This window comes from Meleagris gallopavo, chromosome Z (genome assembly GCF_905368555.1).
Source record: "Meleagris gallopavo chromosome Z, MGAL_WU_HG_1.1, whole genome shotgun sequence".
Lineage (NCBI taxonomy): Eukaryota > Metazoa > Chordata > Aves > Galliformes > Phasianidae > Meleagris > Meleagris gallopavo.
This window is the reverse complement of record NC_139435.1, coordinates 23,606,965-23,628,021: the sequence shown is the minus strand read 5'-3', so window position 1 is coordinate 23,628,021 and position 21,057 is coordinate 23,606,965. Positions and strand designations below refer to the sequence as shown.

Below are 21,057 nucleotides of genomic sequence, written 5' to 3'. Positions count from 1 at the left end.
GTCAGGATGTTCTGTTTGTGTAAGTGGTAAAATAAGAACAACTGTCAGTGAAGATGTGCTCTACTAGGTCCCCAGGTCCCTGGACATCACTCAGTAAAGACTGTAATAGTTGTATAAAATTACATGTTGTAACGTGATGCAATTTGTTATGAGAAAAGGATTCTGTTAGGTGTAGCAAATATACAAATAGGTGGAAATCATCTCCAGAAATAGGCCACCAGCAGATGGTGTTATCCTGGAAAGAAAAAGTTTGGCAGAGCCAGATCACACTATCTCTTTAACTCACCAGCGATGGAAGCTATTTAGGATTCACGAAAGATCTTATACAGAAACGCTGGAAAAGTGTACTAGACTGAAAGCAGTCACACAACATTTTGCCCCCCTGATGTCATGCACTTTAATATCTCTGCAGTTCTTGGACCAGGGAGGGCAGAAGGATTGGCCTCTATTGTTTTCCATGGGTCCTGCAGGCTGCTCCTGGTCTCCCAGTTTCCCCTTCCTCTGTGGGTAGGGAAGGGACAGCAGTCTAAACCTTCAACCCAAGTTACAAGGAGACACATTTTCTCAGAGAGGGCTCTTTTTTTCTGTTACAGCTTCTGAGCAAGAGCTCTTTTGGAAAGAAGCTCCAGCTAGTCCATAAATAACCTGCCCACCCCTGGTGGGACCAAGGATGCTCAACAGCTCATGTGCTGAGCAGAGTTCTGAAAAATCACAGCTCCTTGTGGCACACTGCTGAGGTCAGGCAGGGGGATGCTCCACAGAGCCACCTCCTCTGCTGTGCAAATTGGAACTGAGTGCAGCCTGCTTCTCCTGCAGAAAGGGCTTGCACTTCTCGTTGCCCCTCTTCACCAGGGGCTCATTCCTCTGCCATTTCTCCTCCAGCCATACCAATCACTGATGCATTTGCAGACAGCACTTCCATACATGAAATCTTTCTCTTCTGGGAAAGATCACCTGGAAGTTTTGAGCCGCCTTAGAACCAGAAACAAGGCAATGAGCAATCCTCTTTTCTGCAAGGAAGACTGCATTCAGCCACCCACATTGGACATGCAGTATGGTGTTTGCACTGCCAGCCTTGCTACAGCAGCTTTACCCTGCAGATGCACTTTTAACTGCTTTTAAAAGAAGAGCTATCTTCTGTAAATATGAAGCCATTATTTTTTTCTTATTGTTTACAGACTTTTTTTTGCTGACTTCAAGCTTGCATCCAGGAGCCCCCTTAAAGCACTACGTGAAGTGGAGGCTTATTGTGTGTCTTCCTCCAAAGTTCCTCAGCTTTAGGAAAGATGTCTTATTCTGGGCATTTTTTCATTTGTGTTATCAAACTGTCTGAAAAATCAATAGAAAAATGAACACTGCAGTATGGTCTGGTCTTTTCAAGTAACATTAAAGACTTGGAATCCTGTCTCCCACTGAAGGCTGAGACAAAAAAACTCATTAAGTACCTCACCCTTCTCCATGTCTGAGGATGCCAGCTCTCCATTTTCATTTATTAGAGAGAGTACATTCTCCTTTGCCTGTCTCTTCTACCCATTGTACACAAATCACCCCTTCTTGTTGTTTTTCACATTCATCACAAAGCTTTAATACTATCTGCATCCTGACTTACCTGATCCCACCCCTGTCCATCCAGACAGCATCCCTATTTTCTTCCCAGGCTACCATCCCCACTTCCACTGCTTTTCCCCTCAACCTGATTAGCAGGCCCTTGCTCATCCATGCTGGCTTTCAGACTTGTCTGCTCAATTTCTTACTCTGGGGGATGGAGAGCTCTTGTGCTCTCAGAAAGGTGTCCTTAAAGAACTGCCAGCTCTGTTCTGTTGGAATTAAGACAGTTTCCCAGTAAATCTCATCCATTAATTTCTTAAACAGCCTGGAATTAACTCTCCTGAAGTTCAGGGTCCTAACTCCTTACCAGACTCATATTGCCTGAGATGATGAACTCAGCCAGGACATGGTTGCTACAGTCGAAAGTGCCTCCAGCCTTAACCTCTTTTCAGGCTCTACCACCAACTCCTGTAGCGCTTCACCTTTGGTTGCACTGTCCAGTACCTGAACCAGAAAACTGTCATCAATCGACTCCAGCAGTCTCCTGGATCACTTTCAGCCCCTCGTGTTGTTTCCCCAGCACATATCTGAGTGGTTGAAATCCCTTAACAAGATGAGAGCCTGTGAGTGCAGTGCCCTCTGTAGCAAGAAGGCCTCATCTACAGACTCCCTTTGATCAGGCAGCCTGTTGTAGACCCCAGGCACCAGATGTCCTTAATCCATAGGCTGAGACTCTTCCTCAGAGGCAGCTCCTCACAGTCTACCCTTCTTCTTAACATAGAGGGCAACTCCCCTACCCCTTCTACCTTATCTGCCCCTTCTATAAAGCTTACAGACCTCGGTGGTGGTATTCCAATTATGAGAGTCAAAGAATCATAGAATCATAGAATCATAGAATCATAGAATGGCCTGGGTTGAAAAGGACCACAATGATCATCTGGTTTCAACCCCCCTGCTGTGTGCAGGGTTACCAACCACCAGACCAGGCTGCCCAGAGTCACATCCAGCCTGGTCCTGAGTGTCTCCAAGGATGGGGCATCCACAACCTCCTTGGGCAACCTGTTCCATGGTGTCATCACCCTCTAAGTGAAAAATTTCCACCTAATATTTAACCTAAACCTCCCCTGTCTCAGTTTAAGACCATTCCCCTTTGTCCTATCACTATCCACCCTTATAAATAGCCGTTTCTGCTCATGAAGGTGAGAAAAAGAAAAACAGCCTAGGATTATGAGAAGGGAGAATGATATGCACAGCTCTTCAGTCTGGGAAATCTGGATGGGGCTGCCTTTCATATTCTGGTGTGTAACTTCTTACTCTTGGTAGCCTTACTCACAGGCTAGCAAACTCCCTATTCTGTCAGTGTGATATCTGCTCCTTACAGATGTGCAAGGACTTTTGATTTTCTCCCTTGGGAAAGCAACTGTTTCCTCCTGTGGCAAGGGCTCCCAGATCTCCCCCAGTGCCAGAAGTACTGCTGTGGGTCTGCAGCCATGGTAGCAGTTGGGGGTCTGTGCAGTCCACGCAGGACAGACTGCACTGTCTCAAAACCCACTGCACATACTTCAGTGAAGCATGGCCCTAGAGCTTCCCAAGCAGAAGGAGATTCATATTCTGGTCCACAGCAGGTCACTCCCTTCCCACATCAGAGCCCCTTCCCACCATGAGAGCTGCAGAGCATGCCAGCATACAGCAGAGCATGACTAGGAGCAGGATTCCTAGCCATGGCTCCAGCCCACGGCCCCAGCCTGTCACCACGCAGAAATCGTTCAGCTCCCCTCCGATTCTCACCCAGAAAACACAAAAGGTCACGCACAAGACTTGCCTCTGAAATCAGATTGATCTATATAAAGGTTTTTGACTGGCAGGAAAATTTGTTAGGCTGTAATGTGACGTCATGTGCATGTCTAATAAGTGGCTTGATTGACAGACCAACAATTAATAATGTGTCTTCAGGGATAATTAAGTCTGTTGAGTGACACTGTGCTACTTGAAGAAAAAAGGGATCACATTTTCAATCTTATCTTTCTTTTGCCACATGATACTGCCTGAGAGAGAATATTCTGTTTATGATCTGGTAATCTTTTTCTCTAAGCTAGAACATTTCACCTCTGAGGTGGGTTACATGTCCTTGGGTAGCCATCAGACAAAGCAGATGAACAAACTTCTGCAGATACATTAGAGAAGAAATAAGTCTTTTTAAGTACCAAATTCCAGCCACCTGCAGCCAGTTGTGAAAGAGAAGCAGCTCCCAAGGAAGAGAGCTGCAGCTGCATCCACTTGTTTTTCCCTAGCAAGTAGATTCTCAGCTGATGTAAAACAACAAAGCCTACTGCACTTACTGGCATAATTTTGCAACAGCTGAGGACATGAGCTTATGACTTCAAATTAGCCTTCAGTGGAAAGCTGTGCTTCTGTTAGCTGGTTGGTTAAATAAGGACATGTCTATAAAACTGCAAATGTTGCAGTAAAGCAGCTGAAAGAAAACAAGAGCGGCTGTTGCTCAGATTGCAGGTACTTAGGAGGCAAGTAGGCAGAAGATGTTCCTGTAGGATTCCTGCTTTAAATTCTAGGCTGTTCTTGTAGGCCCTGGTCATCTTCATTGGCTGCAGAGCAAATTGTCACAGCATAGCCCTCCATCTACCTGTGGAGTCTGCCTTAAATCTCCTTGTGTTAGGATGACACTACACTCAATCTGTTGCTTGAAAAATGCAATGTGGAAATGTGGATTACAGCTATGGCAAGAAGAACCTGCATATAGGACAAGCTGCAAGGAGCTGAAGAGCAGCTGAACCACCTGGAACATTAAATGAGGCTGTGTTTTGGGAACTGAAAAATGACCAAAAAATTGAGAATACTGCAGAAAAATGCATTTTCCCCAGCTCTGGCTGTGGACATGGAGTGGCAGCAGAAAATATGTCCATAAATTGAGCAAAGTGTGGTTGGAGGAGACGTAGGGCAGGAGAACTTGGCCTTGTTAAACAATTAGCGCTTTGACTAAGTGAAACTAAAGGGTTTTTTGCCTTTGCTTTGATGACCTATTCTATAGTTGTGGGTCATAGAAAATTTTTGGCATTTTTGGCATCTCATTGAAAAGATTAATGGAAAGAAAACCACCTGTCTTTAAAAGCCAAGTTTGAGTTCTGCTTGCAAGTCTAAAAACAGGTTGGCAAACTTGAGATGAAGGATGATTGTGAAACTTCTATCAAATTTTAAGGTATCTCCAGGCTTCTGGATGTTGAAGAATGCTGACCAGGTGATCTAAAAGTTATATAGAATCGTAGAATTATAAAATGATTTAGGTTGGAAGGGACCTTAAAGATTATCAAGCTCCTGCCATGGGCAGGGCTGCCATCCATCAGCTCAGGCTGCACAGGGCACCATCCAACATGGCTTTGAACACCTCCAGGGACAGGGCATCCACAGCTTCTCTGGGCAGCACCTCTTTGCACCTTTGTCTTACCACAAAGTCGGTTCCCCTCCTGCTTATCCCCTCCTTCAAGTACTGGAAGGCCACATTGAGGGCTTCCTGGAGCCTTCTCTTCTCCTAGCTAAACAAGCCCAGTTCCCTCAACCTTTCCTCATAGGAGAGGTGCTCCAGCCCTCTGATCATCTTAGTGCCCCTCCTCTGGACCTGCTCCAAGAGCTTCACATCCTTCCTGTACTGGGGGCCCCAGGCCTGGACGCAGTACTCCAGATGGGGCCTCACAAGATCGGAGTAGAGGGGGACAATCACCTCCCTCTCCCTGCTGGCCACTTCTCTTTTGATATAGATCAGCACTTCAGTATTTGTTTTTCTACACTGACAAAAAACATTCCAGTACTTTCTACTAGGTGAAGGAATCTCATACTTGTGACAAAGGGCTAAGCACTAGGAGCAGTTCTGAGGATAAATACATCATTGCACTGGGCATACTGGTATCTCTTACCTGGCTCATATTCAGTAGTTGAACTGTGTTCCACTCCAACATTTTGCTAATTTGCACCTTAATACTTACAACTGCTTGAGCCTATTGTGTTGAATCATGCCTCCTTCTTTGGGTGAGACAGACTCAGCGAAGGTGACAGCTAGTTCAGCTGAAGTATTTGTCCTTGAATGGGAAAAATATATTATGATATCACATTTTGAAGGGGATTTTGTCAGACAGGAAGTTTATTCTTCACATTGATTCCCTTCTAACAAATTTTCGAATGTGGCATGTGAAGTACTAAGAAATTTCAATATGTCTGACAAATACATTTTGTATATTAAAGTGATCTCAGCATTGAAAACAAAATGACAAATGTTCTGGTAATGCAGAGCAGAACTGTGCGTTTGGGGAAAAGAGGTAGCAGTGGAGGACTCTGCAACATTGCCTGCTGTGCAGGTCCCACGCATGACATTGCCTTCAAGTAATGTTTGGGTAGCTGTGTCGTGTCCTGGAAAGGAGATGTCCTTCTGTGAGGGCACTGGGTCTGATCCAGGCTGTGAGAGGTGAAGGCTGACTCAGCCCAGCACTGATCTGTTGAGACACAGCCTTGGAGCTTCTAACAGGTCCCTTGTGCCAGAGCCACACTGAGCCTGCAACAGCACATCAGAGGTGACTTCCCAGGTGTGCAGATGGCCCACGCCTCTCCTAATGGGCAGAGCCATGTTTCATGGCTCCACTCACCACCTCCCTCTCACAACACTTTTCTCCTTTCTGGGTGAAAACTTTTCTCTTCTTCCACTTGTTAGCCCTGATGGCTTTGTGTAGATGCTGAGTTGAGTCACTGGCAGAGCTGGTAGTGATCATCACCCTCCAGGCAATCTCAGTGTCTGAATATAATATTTGCTTGATTATTTGTAACCTGCTAAACTATGCGCTTCACAGTCCTTGCTTTTATTCAGCGCCATAAATAGTGTTAATGCAACACTTATCATCAAGGCTGCGCAATGCTGATAGTATTTCAGTTCATCAGTCACTTGCATTTGTCATTTCTCTAAGCCACTCAACATGACAAATCACACATCTCTTGTGTCAAGCTGCCCAGAGTTAACAAGCTATGCTTACTTCACCTGACAGAAAGTTCAGCTCTACTTAAAGCCAATTTATAGATACACACACAACTAATAGAAGTGTCATTAAAGAGAGATGTGTGGCAAAGCTCAAAAGAGCGGGTGGATTTTGCTCGATGGGTATACATAGCTGGGGCCACAGATAGGGACAGAGGTCAGTGACAGACAGAGCACTGCCTTCTGAGAGTTGATGAGTGCTAGGTTCAGCCTGGACCACGTGTTTTGGGAGACCCGTTGACGCCAAACCAAAGGTGGACTAAAGGAATGAAGCACAATGCATCATCTTGGACTGGGTGCTTTTGCTACTGGGAATGTTTTCCTTCACTTGTCATTGAAACTGTGGATGGGTTTGTGTAGGAGAATCATATCAGAACATTGATAGGGGCAAATTAATTACTTTAGTCACTTTTCCAGTGTAGATCCACAGCCTCACTGCTTTGACAGCATTTCCAGTAGTTTTGTTCTGTAGTATGGTCATGGTTGATTGATAATCACTGTGGCAATGATCAAACTTCAATCTTGTGTGCCACAAGCAGTCCCCAAATGTAATCATGACCACAGCCACAGTGACAGTCCCAAGAGGCCTGGTAGTCATAGTTTGGTCACCCAAACAACAGGGAGACTTGAGATGTTACTACACTGATTGTTTTTTGGGTATGCATGATGGCTTACCTTTGACTGGGATCCACTGCAGTGGGGTTAGGTGGTGTGTATGTGTGCTGGATGCACAGAGTGATCTGGCTCCAGGTCCTGACAATTAACTGACCTGTACCTGCCATAATGCAGAGTGTGACATAACCTATTAGTAAAGAAGGGGCCTAGTGATCAGTGGTGGGATGTGGTTGCAAAGTCTCCTTCTTTCTCCTCCTTTTCCTCCTCCTCCTCCCCAGCACCTGCAGGCAAGGAGGTAGTAATACACTGAGGAGCCTAGGGCCATGGAGACCCAGAAATATGAAAGTTTCCTTTGCTAGCCCAGTATTGTGAAGTATTCAGTAATGGTCTGTGAGTACTGAGTGACCTCAGTGTCATCTATGGTGACTTATGGGATGAGGGAAATTGACCAGAAACAGGAGCTCCCTCGGGCAGTTAGACTAGATGATCTCTTCCAACTGAACTTTGTCCTGTGCTGTTCTCTTCTATTCCATTCTATTTCATTCCATTCCACTCTTGTTCCACAGTCTCTCAGGTTTTGAAGCAAAATTTTTCTAGGTCTATGTTAACAACATGGTTTCCTAGTGATCTCTGTACCTGTAATTTGTCATACAACCTTGCCTTTGCTTCTTTTTGCATAGTATTTTTTTCAAAGCTGTAATTGATAAAATTTAGCAAGGACAGAACTGAAAGTTTAGCCCCAGTAGTAGCATTTGTCACATTTCAGGGCCAGTAGATCTCTTTGCCTCCTTTATCCAGGCTAGCTAATCCCACTTACCAGGAATAATAGGGTGAAAGAATTGTAGCCAGCTGAATGCCATACCTGTATAATCAAATGTAAATGACATGTAGCTTTGTGCCATCCCACAAAGACACAGGCCTTCGTTTGGGACTGTTGCCATATGAGAAGCAGCAAGGGCTGGAAAGTGCTACAGCTCCCAGACACCATGCATGAAAGAAAAAACTACACTGTTAATTAATTCTGAATTAAAACAGAGATGAGCACAAGGGAAATGTATGTAATTTAGCACAGTGGCTAGCAGCTGACACAGCAGGCACACAGGTTAGGCTGAGGCCTAACCAGAGATCCTGAACTGTGCATCCCCCTGCATGTATCTCTCCAGCCAGACGAATGCTGGTGATGAACAGCACCAACAGCTGAAGATGGAGTGCCTGAGGCAGAAATTGACTTTTACTGAAATTGGTGGTGAAGCACCTTGGGATTGCTGCTGCTCTTACTGGGCCAAGGAACTGCCTATTACAGACACAGAGCAGCCCATGGGACATGCAATGGTCTGCCACTGGGATGCTTCTTACAGTGTCTTTGTGAAGAAGTCTGTGTATAAATAAAAGGACTTCTCATGGAGATTCTGCAGGGGGCTGTTTGAGGAGGTAGAGTCTCAAGGGACACTCCTGGAGAGCCAAAGCTTTGCGGTTCACAACACCCCATCTCCTTTTTCACAGGGGAGGCAGCCCCACGGGGTATCTACAGCTTTAGTGCCACTCGCTGGATAGCTTGGTGCCAATAGCATTATCCATGGGCTCACTGTACAGTGGTGAGGAGAGGAAAACACATTGATCACCTGCACTGCAGCACAGAGCATCATTTCATCTCCATGGGAGAGGGTAAACAGTGTTTCACTACACTTTATTCAGCAGTATTTTCTGCATCTCTCAGCACAGCAGGATCTCTCCTCTGAAGCTGCAGTTGACAAGACACCCATAGGCTCCCAGCATGACACATGGTAGGGGCTGGGGGTCCCCTAAGCACTCCCACGACCTTTCTTGAGACTCCAGAGTGACTCTGAGGCACCACAGCACAGGGCAGGTGATGTCCTACACAGAGTCCCAACACTGAGTCACAGCCGTGGGGCTGGCTGATGTGGTGGTGTCACAGTGAGATAGCTGCCAATAACAGGGCCAGACCAGGAATGTGTCCTGTTGTATTGTCCTATTTGATGTTAACAACACAAAATTGTCCTGTGAAATGTTAATGTGACTCAACACAATGAAAGAAAAATTGCACCTCCCTCATTTGCCCAAAGGTTTATATCTCGTTTAAATTGATTTTCCCTTCCAAAATGCCGTAGCAAACATTTTAAACCCTTTTTAAACTGTTGATTTTTCCTTGCTTTGTTAGGTGTAATCACAATTCCTAGAGACCTCAGGCTCATCCTTCACCACAGGCAGAGTTGGGAGAAGGGTCTGCATGGAGGAGGGCAGGCTCCGAGGGGAGGGGGCTGGGGAGGGCCAGGTGCGGCACAGAAAGCACAGAGCTGCCATGGGTCCTGTTTGGCAGCAGTTGTGCAGGAGACTCCTCACCTCTCTCAGCTCACTGTTAGCTGGGGAATCCCTGCACCTCACTCGCTAGCAACTCACAGCCCAGGGTTGTCTGCCTCCCAGGGCATCCCTGCAGGTAGTGCTGACCCAGACCTCAGCTATGCATGGCTGTTGGTATGGTTTGTCTGAGCAGATGAGCTCATAGGTGGATTATCAGACAGGTTGAGCTCCAGTGTCACCTATTCTTCCCTCTTTTTTACAGTTGAATTCAACCAGGCCTTCAGTAACAGATGAAATTCTCACAAACAAGCACTCTCCTTCCTTCAATGGAAACCTTCAGTTCAGCAGCTGAGATCTGGGCTGGGGGTCAACAGGGTCAGCCTGGACAGATGGGGGCTGGATGCTGCCAAGTGCCTGGAAGTGGGTGATCTGGGTTCTTACAGGGCCAAAACAGAGCTCTGGACACCACATCTGCGTGCTGTGGTCACACTCTTGATGTTTCCCAGAGTTGCTCCCACAAGCAAGCAGCAGGCTGCCCACTGTGCTGTGCTCCTGGCTTGCTTCATCTCTTCAGGAAGCAAATGTACAGAGAAGCGTGGGAGGCTGAGCTCTCCTGCAAGCTCCTCCTTGTCCTGCGGACTCCTGTTCCCCAGGCACATCCCAGCACAGATGCAACCGCAAGCATCCTCTGGTGGCTGGGGCTACACCCTGTGGCTTTCCAGCAAAACCTCAATTCCCCAGTAAGCTCCAGTGGATTTTAGGTTCTGAACTCCAGTGGTGCTTCTGACAGTGCTTGTCCCAGACCACAGGACTTAAACCATTCAAGGCGAGGACATGGGGATGAATTAATTCAGCCTCAATTCATTCTGCCATTAACCACTCTGTGCTTTAAGCAATTTTAACAACCTCTGTGCATCACAGCGCCAAAGTTCAATAACTGTTTTCTGTTTCCTCCGCACACTTTACGCTGTACAGATATAGCATAATGACAGAAGGGCTTCTGAGGAGTACTATGGTTTATAGTGAACTACAAATGTAAAAATTATAGCAGAGTGAGGTCAAAGCCATAGGTATACAGACAGAATAAAATTTTGTTATTATTATTTGATCAGCAAGTGGTGTGCATCAGCTGGCAAATGTTTCTGCTTACAAGCCCTATACGTGAAAGCAGAAGCAGCAAAGCTAAAGCTTTGGATGTTTTTACCTTTTGTTATTGTTGTTGTTTTGTTTTGTTTTGTTTTGTTTTGCTGAACCAAAGCGAGCTTTTAACAGAAAGGCTTAGTGCAGGAGATGTTAGCATGATGCTGAGTTTGGGGAAGGATGGTTACTGTACACAAGGCATGGATGGATCACCTGAAGTCAGAAGTACGAAGAACATGCCACAAAGCAAACCTCTGCTGAGTTCCCAATTTTCAGTACTCTGCAGAGTATAGATCTTCACCCCAGCTTCATTTTTTGAAGGTATTTCCCTGGTTTCCCTTTAGATCAGGAATGAGAAACAGCTGTATCGATTGTTCAGTGGGAAATGCCCTCTCCGAAGCTCCTAGGTTTCCTAATTCCAACGAAAGCTGTATCTGAGGGGAGGGCTGCTCGGTTTTCCCTTGTCCTTCCAGCAGACCCGTTGTGCGGGAGCAGGAAGACAGCGCTGGGGCAGCAGGAGGAGTCCCGGGTCCAGAGTGCCCCCGGAGCCAGCAGCAGGAGATGAGAGGGAGGGATGCTCCTCGCCTATCCCTTTGCGCTTAGTGCCTGGAAATCTCGGTGCCGAGCGGGGACGGGCTCTCCCCCGAGAGCTCTGCAGCTCCGCCAGACAGAGCCGTAGCACTGGCACTGACAGCGCGGGGAGCGAAACGGGAATTCGTGGCTCTGATTTGGACCCTCGTCATGCCCACCTACTGTGTCACTGCGAGAGGAATTCAGTTACCATGGTTTAACCTATCAGTACGGGGACCAAGTGCCTCCCCTCCCAACTGCTCTATAAAAAGAGTCTCCGAAGATGCCCCGGCGGCTCCTGCCTCCCGGCTCCGAGCAGCAGGTGCTCAGCGCGCACGGACGGGCTGCCGCTATGCCGTCTGCCTTCCAGCTGCAGTGCCACCTCGTCTTCATCCTGCTGGCAGCCTCCAAAGGGGACACCCGCTACCTCGAGGTGAGCAACGGGGCGAGCACATCTCACAGCACTTCTCCACTCTCTGCTAACTTTATCCCCTTTATTCCTCTGTTCCTATTCCCACTGCCCCTGGACGAAGGACTGACATTAACACACCCCCCTGCATTTTCATTCATTTACCTGTCCTTTTCTCAACCTTGTGCTTTTGGCTAAGGAACACAGTCTCGTTGTGTGGGGCTCAGCTCTCAGAGGCCAGGTTACTCCTCACTGCAGCAGCTCCCGACCGAGCTGTTATGCAGCTGTACCCCTTCTGGAGCAGGGATGCAATCTGCCCGCATCTGCTCTGGAGAGCTGCAGGGAGGGGCTGCGTTTCATGTTGTCCCGTCCTCTTCCCACTGTCTCTCCACAGGTGAGGGATGCTGGTGAAGATGAGCCCTTCCTGCTCCTCAGCGAAGACCTGAAGCGGGAGCTGTCTGCAGGACACATCTACCGGCGGTCTCTGCGTGAGTTATCTTTGATGGTGGGAGGGTGCAGAGGGAGCTCGGGGCTCTTTGGGAGTGATGGGGCCAAGGGGAGATGGGTAGAGTGTTGTAATTTTGGAAAGCTGAGGCAGGGAGCTCAGAGCAGGGCTCTGACCCGGGCTCAGGCCAGGGCCGGGGTCTCATCAATGGGAGGGTCTTACACCTGCAACCCCAGGCAGAGCCCAGCTCCAGTAGATGGGGTGGATGGAGAAGCTGTGATGAGTGAGGAATCTGAAGGAACTCAGGGTCTGCACACCTGTGCATGCACAGCAGCAATTTTGCACCCCGATGCGTTCTGACATGTCACACCAATGAGCATCCCCTGGAGCTCAGCAGCTTTTGGTTCACCTGTGACCCCCTCCTCCCCGCTGCTGGATCGATCCCTGCTGTCCCCATGCCCGGCAGCGGGCACTGGCTGTGTGCTGCCTGCAGGCAGAGCAAAGCCCGGCCCTGTCTCTGCAGGCTGCATTGACATGCTGAGCATTGAGGGGCAGTTCACCTTTACTGCCGATCAGCCCCAGTTGCACTGCGCCACATTCTTCATCGGTGAACCTGAGGAGCTCCTCAACATTGAATATGACTTTGTGAATATCGACTGCCAAGGAGGTGACTTCCTGAAGGTAGGGAGCTGCTGTTTGTCTCCGTCCCTGCTCTGGATGTTGGGTGCTGGCTGTATATGGTAGGGGAAGGCAGCACACATGCATGAGTGCCTGTGTGCACACAGAGCTTTTAAAAAGCATTTGTGACTGACTGAGAAGTTTAATTTGCACGAGCTAAGGCTCTTGACCCACTAGAAGGCTTTTCTCATTGCTTCTCTTACCCCACAAGCCATGCAAGCACTGATGATGCATTCTCTGCTGTTACTGAGCCAGGACTTCCATGCTCGGGGCATTGGCTAGTTAGGATGTGGATATTTGCAGGAAGAATTTTCAAATGACCCTGCCAGAGGTTTTCAGAACATTTGTTCTCACTCAGCGGGAAGTTTGTGACAAAGAGCAATTCATACTCGAGAACAGGGAAACTTTGCTGAACCATTCTGCTGGCAGACAGAAGAGTTGGCTGCGATATGAAGTCAGTTCTGGAGGGCACGCAGGAGAGCATCTGTTTGTTCCTCTGTCACCATGCTGCACTCTGAGCACAGCACTGAGCTCTGTATGCGGCAGCAGACTGAGCTGCTGGGAAGCCCTGTCTCTCTGCCCCTTGCTGGGGTTTCCCCAGATGTTACTGCAGGCTGTCCCAGCTTTCTGTGTGCCCATGTACCTCAAACTCAGAGTTGCCTTCAAAAGCTGGACAAACACCAAGTGATCTCCAGGGCTTTATAACAGTTTCCTTCCTTCGATTATTATGTCCACAGTTCAATTGTGCTGCTGTATTTCTACAGGTAGCTTTTCTCTGGTGTAATCTGAGCAGCTGCTTCACAAGACTTCCAAAAATTTTCAATATCAGCAAATCTGGAGACCAAGTCCTGCAGCTCTGCCATCAAAGCATCCCATGCACATTCACAGGATTACTTACCATAGCAGTGGCAGGATCTGGTCCTCAGATGCTTGAAATGCTAGAAGGGAGTGCAGACGGAGTTGCTGGGTAGGAGAGGGAAACAAGAGGAAGGTAACTCCTGTGCTGGAGTTAATAGCTTTCTATTCTGACACATTTCTCTGCTCATGGGGAGGGCAATTTTTTTGCTATTTTTGTTGTGGGGGAAAGATTTGTAGACAGTGCTGATTAATTTTTAGCCAAGTAGGCAGAGTCTGTGCTGCATTCCACTGGCTAGAGTCTACTGAAAGAAAAGACACAGGAGAGTGTGCCAAAAATTCCTCCCCAGAGCTTCATTGTGCTATGCTTCTGGGCTGAAACACCAGTGCTCTGGGAGGCCGCTGGGCTCATTAAAGATAAGCTGATGATACAGATGGTGGAAAACTACAGGCCAGAACAGTGGACCTAGCGGTCAAGGTACAAGAAGGCAACTTTTTTTGATGGTGGCTTTCACATCAGGTTGGCCAGAAGCTGGTTATGGTAGGAACGGAATTGCTATACTAATGAATCCAGAATCTGATACCAAGTTGATGGTGTTGAAGCAAAAAGAACTGTTTCCATCAAAGATACTTCACCAAAATAGTCATTTGAAGGAAATAAAAACAAAATTAGGATTTATACCTGTTCTATTCCTAAGTACTGATTGAAGCTTGGATAAATGCTAGGGTGTATATAAACAAAAAGAATTTTTGGTTTTATTTGGAGGCTCTGAATTGGCCATCAAATGTCAAAGCAGTGCCCATAATACTTTACACTTCTCTTCTCTGATGGTAGGATGATACACAAAAGCCCTGGTTAAAATTGTTGAACCCCTGCAGGTATTTGATGGCTGGATACTCAAAGGAGAGAAGTTTCCTAGCTCCTTGGACCACCCCCTCCCCACTTCCCAAAGGTACACAGACTTCTGTGAGAGTGGTGCTGTCCAGACGAGCATCAGGTCATCACAGAATGTGGCAATGATCTTCTTCAGGATTCATCAGCCAGGCAATGGATTTACAATCACAGTCAAGAAGAGTGCCAACCTCTTCCGTAAGTCTGATTTCATGTTACCAAGTGGCTTGCAGTTTTGGTGGGAAGCAGAACAATAGTGTCATTGGCACTGAATTCTCTGATAATGTCTGCACTGACACAGTTCTGGTGAGATTCTTCCGAGTGTCTGACTGTTTCAGTGTATGTCTGTGCAGGAGAGAGAAAAATAACAAAGTACGGGAGAGCATTTGAGCATGGCTTCTGTTTTAAAATAAGAAGGATCTTTCAAAGCAGATCTCTCATATTGAACACTGTTATGTCTTATGGTTTGAGCAAGTAGTATTAAACCAGAGATTTTAATCTGAGCAATTTCTGAATATGAGTAAACAAGGAGAAAGTATTTGAAAAAATTCAACAGTACATTTAGTATCAGAATGGTGATGTGAGGAGTGTTGTGTGAGTCTAGTTGTAAGTTATTTCCCTAAGCCTATGAGCTGCCAGGGCACAAATAATGGTCACTTGCATCATTTTTCCAAAAGTGCTAGTGATGCAGACAACAAGCCTGAGCTGTTAATGTTAAACTTTAAGACAAAATCAGTCTGTGCTGCTCTGGTTTCACAGAAGAGTTTGAGTTGGAAGGAACCCTCAGAGCCCATCTAATCCAACTCCCCTGCAGTAAACAGGGACAACTATAGGTAGATCAGGTTGCTCAGAGACCTATCCAGGCTGACCGTGTATCTCCAGGGACAGGGTGTTTCAATGGGATATGTCACGGGGTAAGGAAACCCCGCTGTGAGGAGCAAGACAGGACCTGTGGGTTTGCTGGCAGTATCAGTTGGTAACAAATAAAAACAAATGAAAGCCCTGCATACATGTTTACCATTCTTCAAAGTGGCAAAAAAGTACTGATGCGTGCATTTGGGGCACGTGCTCTCCCATCAACAGCTCATCCCAAAACTCTGCCAGACCTGATACTATGCCATAACCAATGGATGGAGAATTTCTAAGGAACAAATGCTCTTCAAGAAAACCTAAAAATACCACATATGTATTTTTCAGCATATGTCTTCAACTCTCAGCTGTTAAACTGTTCTTTGTAATTACTAGAAGTACATGATTTTACTACACATGGGCAGCAATGACAACACAACTAACTCTTGTACTTTCTCCTGTGCTCCAGCTTGCAATGTCATCTCTCAGACTCCCTCAGGAAGGTTTACCATGGTCATTCCTCATCAACACAGAAACTGCAGTTTTTCTATAATTTACCCGGTGGTGATAAAAATCTCCGATCTCATCCTGGGACACTTAAACGGCCTCTTTTTAAAGGTAAGTTGTTTGTTAGTTGGCAAATAACTGCTACGTGCAGTTTTCCTGGTAGTCTGGAACAGGGGTGGCCACAGCTCTGGCTGTGAGGCTGTGTGTGCTTCAGAGCAGTGTGCGCTCAGCCTGAGAGCTGGGCCCCCGGAGACCAGAGATGGGTCTGTCTGTTGCCTCTGTAATATTGCAGATACAAATCAACAGTGCAAAGTGCCATTAAGACATGTAAATATTTTGTACTGTAAAAAGGGTAAGAATTACATTAGAAATAAAGGAGTGCTCTGCCAGAGTTGTCTGCCTGCATTTAAACTTATCAAAGTACATAAGTTGCTCCAAAAGTAATGTCCCCCATTTATTTCTATGGAAACTACAACAGATACAAAACGCACAGTAATGCTATTCAACAGAGAAAATTATCAGATACGAAACACCTAACATTGTCACCACTGTTGGCCATTCATGGGGATGAGTTGAGATTCTCTTCATTTCATGATGTGACAGCTGTGTATGGCCATTTGTAACATGGCTTATCTTTCATGTCACTGTTGCCACTGCTGCAGCACACCATCTTGCTGTTCAGTCTCCATAAATATTCAGCAAGCATCAGTGAATGTCAGTGGGTGCCATTTTTCTGTATGGAGGAACTCGGTGCCCCACCTTTACTTCATGTTCATTTCCATGTGAGACACCAGTTTGTCAGACTGCCCTTCTGTTGCCACCTGTCACACAGCAACAAAATGTAATGAAATATTGGTGAGAAGGTTCAGCCTCCACTGCCATTCCACCAACAGAGAGGAGACATGGATTAAGTAGCAAGGTATTATCACAGTGGAAATCCAGCTACATTTGGCTGATCCTCTGCTCATTGTGCTGAACATCCCCTGGCCCATGTGCTCTGGTACACATCATTTGGTGCTCTGTGATGACCAGGAAGGGAGGACAAGAGATGCTGGTGGCATCCTGTGCTTGGAAGGTCTAAAAAGGTGCAGGTAACAGCATGTCAGAGGGATAACAGCAAGGATGTTTGTCTTCTGCTGCCAGTGAGACTGTAGCCTCAGTCTTCCCTGGGGCTTGGCAACACCTGGGCGGTAGTCAGGGCCCATGATCATCATGGCAAGGTGCTAGCAGGAGGCAGGGCGTGAAAAGGCAGACATAGAGGAAGCAACTTGGTGAACAGGCAGACAAGAACCAGTGGCAATGTCTCTGTCAGTGGAAAATATGGTCTCATTCATTTTTTATTTTGAGGGGTTTGCCTCAAAGGAAAGTTTTAAAGAGTTTAGAGCAAAATGAAGACACAGCTATTTGGTTTTGTGTGTGGTACCCCAGCATGAAGGACAGCATGAATGAAAGTGCTAAGAGTATCTATTTTTATTAAGATAAGGAATGCATGATAATTGTTTGCCACCTGTGCTGACAGGCAGCAAGAGCTGATCTGCTGATGCTGCAGGAAAAGAAAACAAAAAATGAAGAAACAATGTATTAAGAGGGTCCAGGCTTCAAAACTTGGGTGGAAAGAGTAACTTGCACCAAAACTGATAGAGGAAGAGGAGTTGTTAGGAGCATCTCAAAAGTCTGATAGCAAGGCCTAAGACTCAGGAAGAAAAAATGACAACCCTGGTGGAGGCTGGAGGGTTCTGGAACGGCTCTGGGCAGAAACAAGGAGCTTTTAAGAGATGTTTAAATCTCAGTTGTACAGTGAAGGAGAATAAGAAGCGTGAAGGAGTGATCAACGAAATGGCAGAGTAGGTGGGAAGATCTCAGGAACAAGGGTCAGCCTTGCAGTGCTGGAGACAGGCTGCCAGTCAGACAGTGGGAATTAGGTTTGCAGCGTGGTGCCTGTGGACAAAACCAGCCACAACTTGTTGGCTTCAGCCACCCTTTGTTATCTCCTTGCCTTACATACTGCTTTCACAAGGACACTTAAGATAGAGAGGAGATAATTCACTGCATGCCAGCTGGGTGTGAGCACATGTGCAGCACTGACTCCGTTCATTTGGTTAAGTGTCTGAGCACCCAGGATCAAATTGCTTACCTGTGCTGGGAGCAATTGGATGAACATCTTAAATACATGCCAGTGATTTTTCAGAGCCTACTTAGGTCTTTATTTGAAGTTTCTTCAATAAATTAATTTATAAACGTCAGATTGAAATACTATTGCTTGAACAGCCTAATTTTTAACAGGCTTGAGCATAAAGTACTTCTGAATCCTGGTGTTGACTGCAGTCCTGTCTAGAGAATTGTTGTTTTCATCAAAACGTGGCAAGTAATTTTTATTTTCTGTCTTCTTAGAATCCATCAGTGAGCTGTGCAGGAGTGGGGGACTTTGTGGAGCTGTTAGGAGGAACTGGCTTAGACCCATCCAAGATGTTTCCACTGGCTGACCTCTGTCATTCCTTTCATGGGTCTGGTGAGAGCTCTTCCTTCCTCATCTCCCTCTACAAATGAACATGTAACCGGAGGGGCCATGCACAGCTCTCCTAAGCGCAGGTTTCCTTCAGACAAGTGAACTTGATGTGTAGCAAAACGTGAGAGTCAGCATCCAGGGGCGGGATGCAGCACATCCATAAACAGCTCTACTCACCCCTGCAGTAATTATGATAATAAGATTAAGTTACATATATTTTTAAAATACTTATGACACATATGATTATTAGTGTCAACAGACAAGCCTGGAAATTCATAATAAATGCAGGCAGAGTTGTTACAATTCAGCTATGGCATTTAAACTGCTTTCCTGGCAGTGTAAAGGAAGAGAAATCACACTTCAACAGTCCGGGTGCTTCCAGCATTGTGATGTTGTTAGTTTTGGAGATCTCCAGGGTAGAATGTCATTACCCCTTACCTTTGACTTCTAGTATCCAACTGCAGCAACTGCAAGCATGCACCATCCTCTGTGTCCTATAAATGCATGAGACTGTAGGTGAGTGGGGGGAGTGAGCAGCATCTGCCAGAGCAAAGGCTGCAGCATCTGATGGAATAGCAAGACTGTTATAAAGGAAGACTAATAACTGTAAAATAAGGTATTTAGACAGCAATACCAGTCGTTACTATGCCCAAACATTCTTTGTTTCCAAAACCCTATTATTAGCTTGTAATTTTCAGTGCAACAGATCATTTTTCCCTCTCTCTCATATAATTTTATCTTAATGTCTTCTCTCTGTTTTTTCCCTGATTAGCCCAAATGAAGATTGGTTGTGACAATACTGTGCTACGGATGGTCTCCAGTGGCAAACACATCAATCGTGTGACATTTGAGTATTATCAGCTTGATCTGCAGGAAATAGAAAACAGAAAGGAGAATAGCATTGAAGAATTCTGCTTCCCTGGTATCTGAAAAACCAGGCAACACATTTTCATGTTGCTAATCATAATAATGTTCTGGCAAATGAAAAAAATGTAATTTTCCTTTAACCAGCTGTTGGTTTCAAGCCTTTCTATGGTGCAAGCATTTTATTTAATTTTCTTCTTCATACAAATCAATCATTCATATGAGCAAGGAGGAAAAAGCATATTTTTCTTCGTTACTACAATTATTTTCTGCAGTATTTAAAATAACTTACTATACCCCAAATCAATAACAAGAACAGAAGGCTAAGTTTCCAGTATACGTATTATTAGGGGAACAGACATAAATCCTCTGTGTATCCAGTCAGAGCACATAAAAAAACAACAGTATGTATGAATTTAATGCAGAAAATTTATCCTTTTATATCAAGAATGAACAAAAATATAAGGTGGTTGAATACATTTCCAGTTCTGTAGCAGGAAATCCAACATTAATGTGTGTAAAAATGACTTGTTTGTTTATGACTATAAATGTACTATTTAATGACTTGTTTTTAATAAAAATTTATGGCATGGATATTTCCTTACATGAATCCAAACATGAATAAATAAGTTCAAAGAGTTGGCAAAACAGTATCATGTTGTATTTTTCTGAAGAGCTCTCTTTTAACATTCTGGTTAAACTTCTTAAGTCTTGTACAGTTTTCTGGAAATGATGATTTTGTGCATATGTAGCTGTAAAACTGTGGAGTATTAAAGTGACATTATGGGCAGAGCTTTGGTTTGCCGATTTTCCATTCCCATTCAGGTGCAGTAGCTGCTTACCTGCACCTTCTCTGTTATACCATTTTTAGTCAGGTGTCCAGCACACCCATGGAGGCAAGTTATTTTTCCAGACCTTTGGTGATCTCTAAGGGGAGTATAAGCCTGGTGAGCTCTAGGAAGCACAGCAGAAGACCAGGGCTTCGAGCTTGGAAGTATTAAGATGGATTTGCATGCTTTTTGGAGGTGCTACCTGGCAAACACTGGGGTCAACAGTTCCTTCCTTGATGTTTGATAACAATAAACACTGTTTATTGTTATTGATTGATCCAGTTGCATGCCTGAAACCTTCAGAGCTGATCTGTGTGATCTATATCACATTTGGACACCAAAAATCAAGTGTCTTGAGTATTCAGCAGCTGTGCAGTTATATCCCTTGCCCCAGCAGAAGTGGGCAAAAACCTCAGGATGCCTTAAGTTTTCCTCGGTAGGGTTTTGTGAACTCAGTTCTGGATATTAGCTGACTTAATAAAAGAGGTTATTAACCTTCTTATTAACAGATGGATATGCCTGGCAGCATGGTCAGACTTGAATAAGTGTGTCAACACTGCATGACTATGCTAATGGAAGAGATTATGTGGCTATTTTACTTTTTTACCCCAAAATCAGACAAAACCTTTTGAATTTTCGAGCAGCTTGGAAGTGTTTAGAGAGAAAAGCACTCCTTAGGGAGGGCAGAAAGGGGACCCAGGAACCCAGCAGCACTGAAGCCATATTGCTGCTGGCTACTCCAAGGAAAGGAGACCCTCGCTTGTGCCGTAGGACAAGGGGTCTGGGCCACCATGTCACTGCTCCAGCCCCATCTTACCCTCCACAGGTGTCCTGAGCCCCCGCTGTGGTGCTAACTGAGAGGAAGGAGATCAAGGGCTTTAAAGTATTGCTCTTGGTTTCTGAAAAATAGTGAGGAGGAGATGAAAACACAGTGACAGACTTCAGGTCAGTCAGTTCAGGACTAGATCACTGATGGAATAAACTCACAATCTCTTGCT

The 21,057-nt window shown here is 45.7% G+C and overlaps 1 protein-coding gene across 1 annotated transcript; it reads left to right on the top strand.

Annotated features, from left to right (window-relative positions):
* Positions 1 to 11,376: 11,376 nt before the first annotated feature.
* On the top strand, positions 11,377 to 19,863 carry CRHBP (corticotropin releasing hormone binding protein). The gene is made up of 7 exons (XM_010725536.4): positions 11,377 to 11,657; positions 12,028 to 12,121; positions 12,602 to 12,759; positions 14,491 to 14,701; positions 15,822 to 15,970; positions 18,251 to 18,368; positions 19,138 to 19,863. The coding sequence occupies exons 1-7, from the start codon at positions 11,508 to 11,510 to the stop codon at positions 19,293 to 19,295; spliced, it is 1,038 nt and encodes a 345-aa protein (XP_010723838.1). The 5' UTR covers positions 11,377 to 11,507; the 3' UTR covers positions 19,296 to 19,863.
* The last annotated feature ends 1,194 nt before the right edge of the window (positions 19,864 to 21,057 follow it).

Excerpts from the sequence above, each read along its gene's own strand:
- CRHBP (XM_010725536.4), top strand. The coding sequence starts at position 11,508 with ATGCCCCGGCGGCTCCTGCCTCCCGGCTCCGAGCAGCAGGTGCTCAGC. Across the intron at positions 11,658-12,027 it reads GGGACACCCGCTACCTCGAG|GTGAGGGATGCTGGTGAAGA; the intron begins GTGAGCAACGGG and ends GTCTCTCCACAG. Across the intron at positions 18,369-19,137 it reads TCATTCCTTTCATGGGTCTG|CCCAAATGAAGATTGGTTGT; the intron begins GTGAGAGCTCTT and ends TTCCCTGATTAG.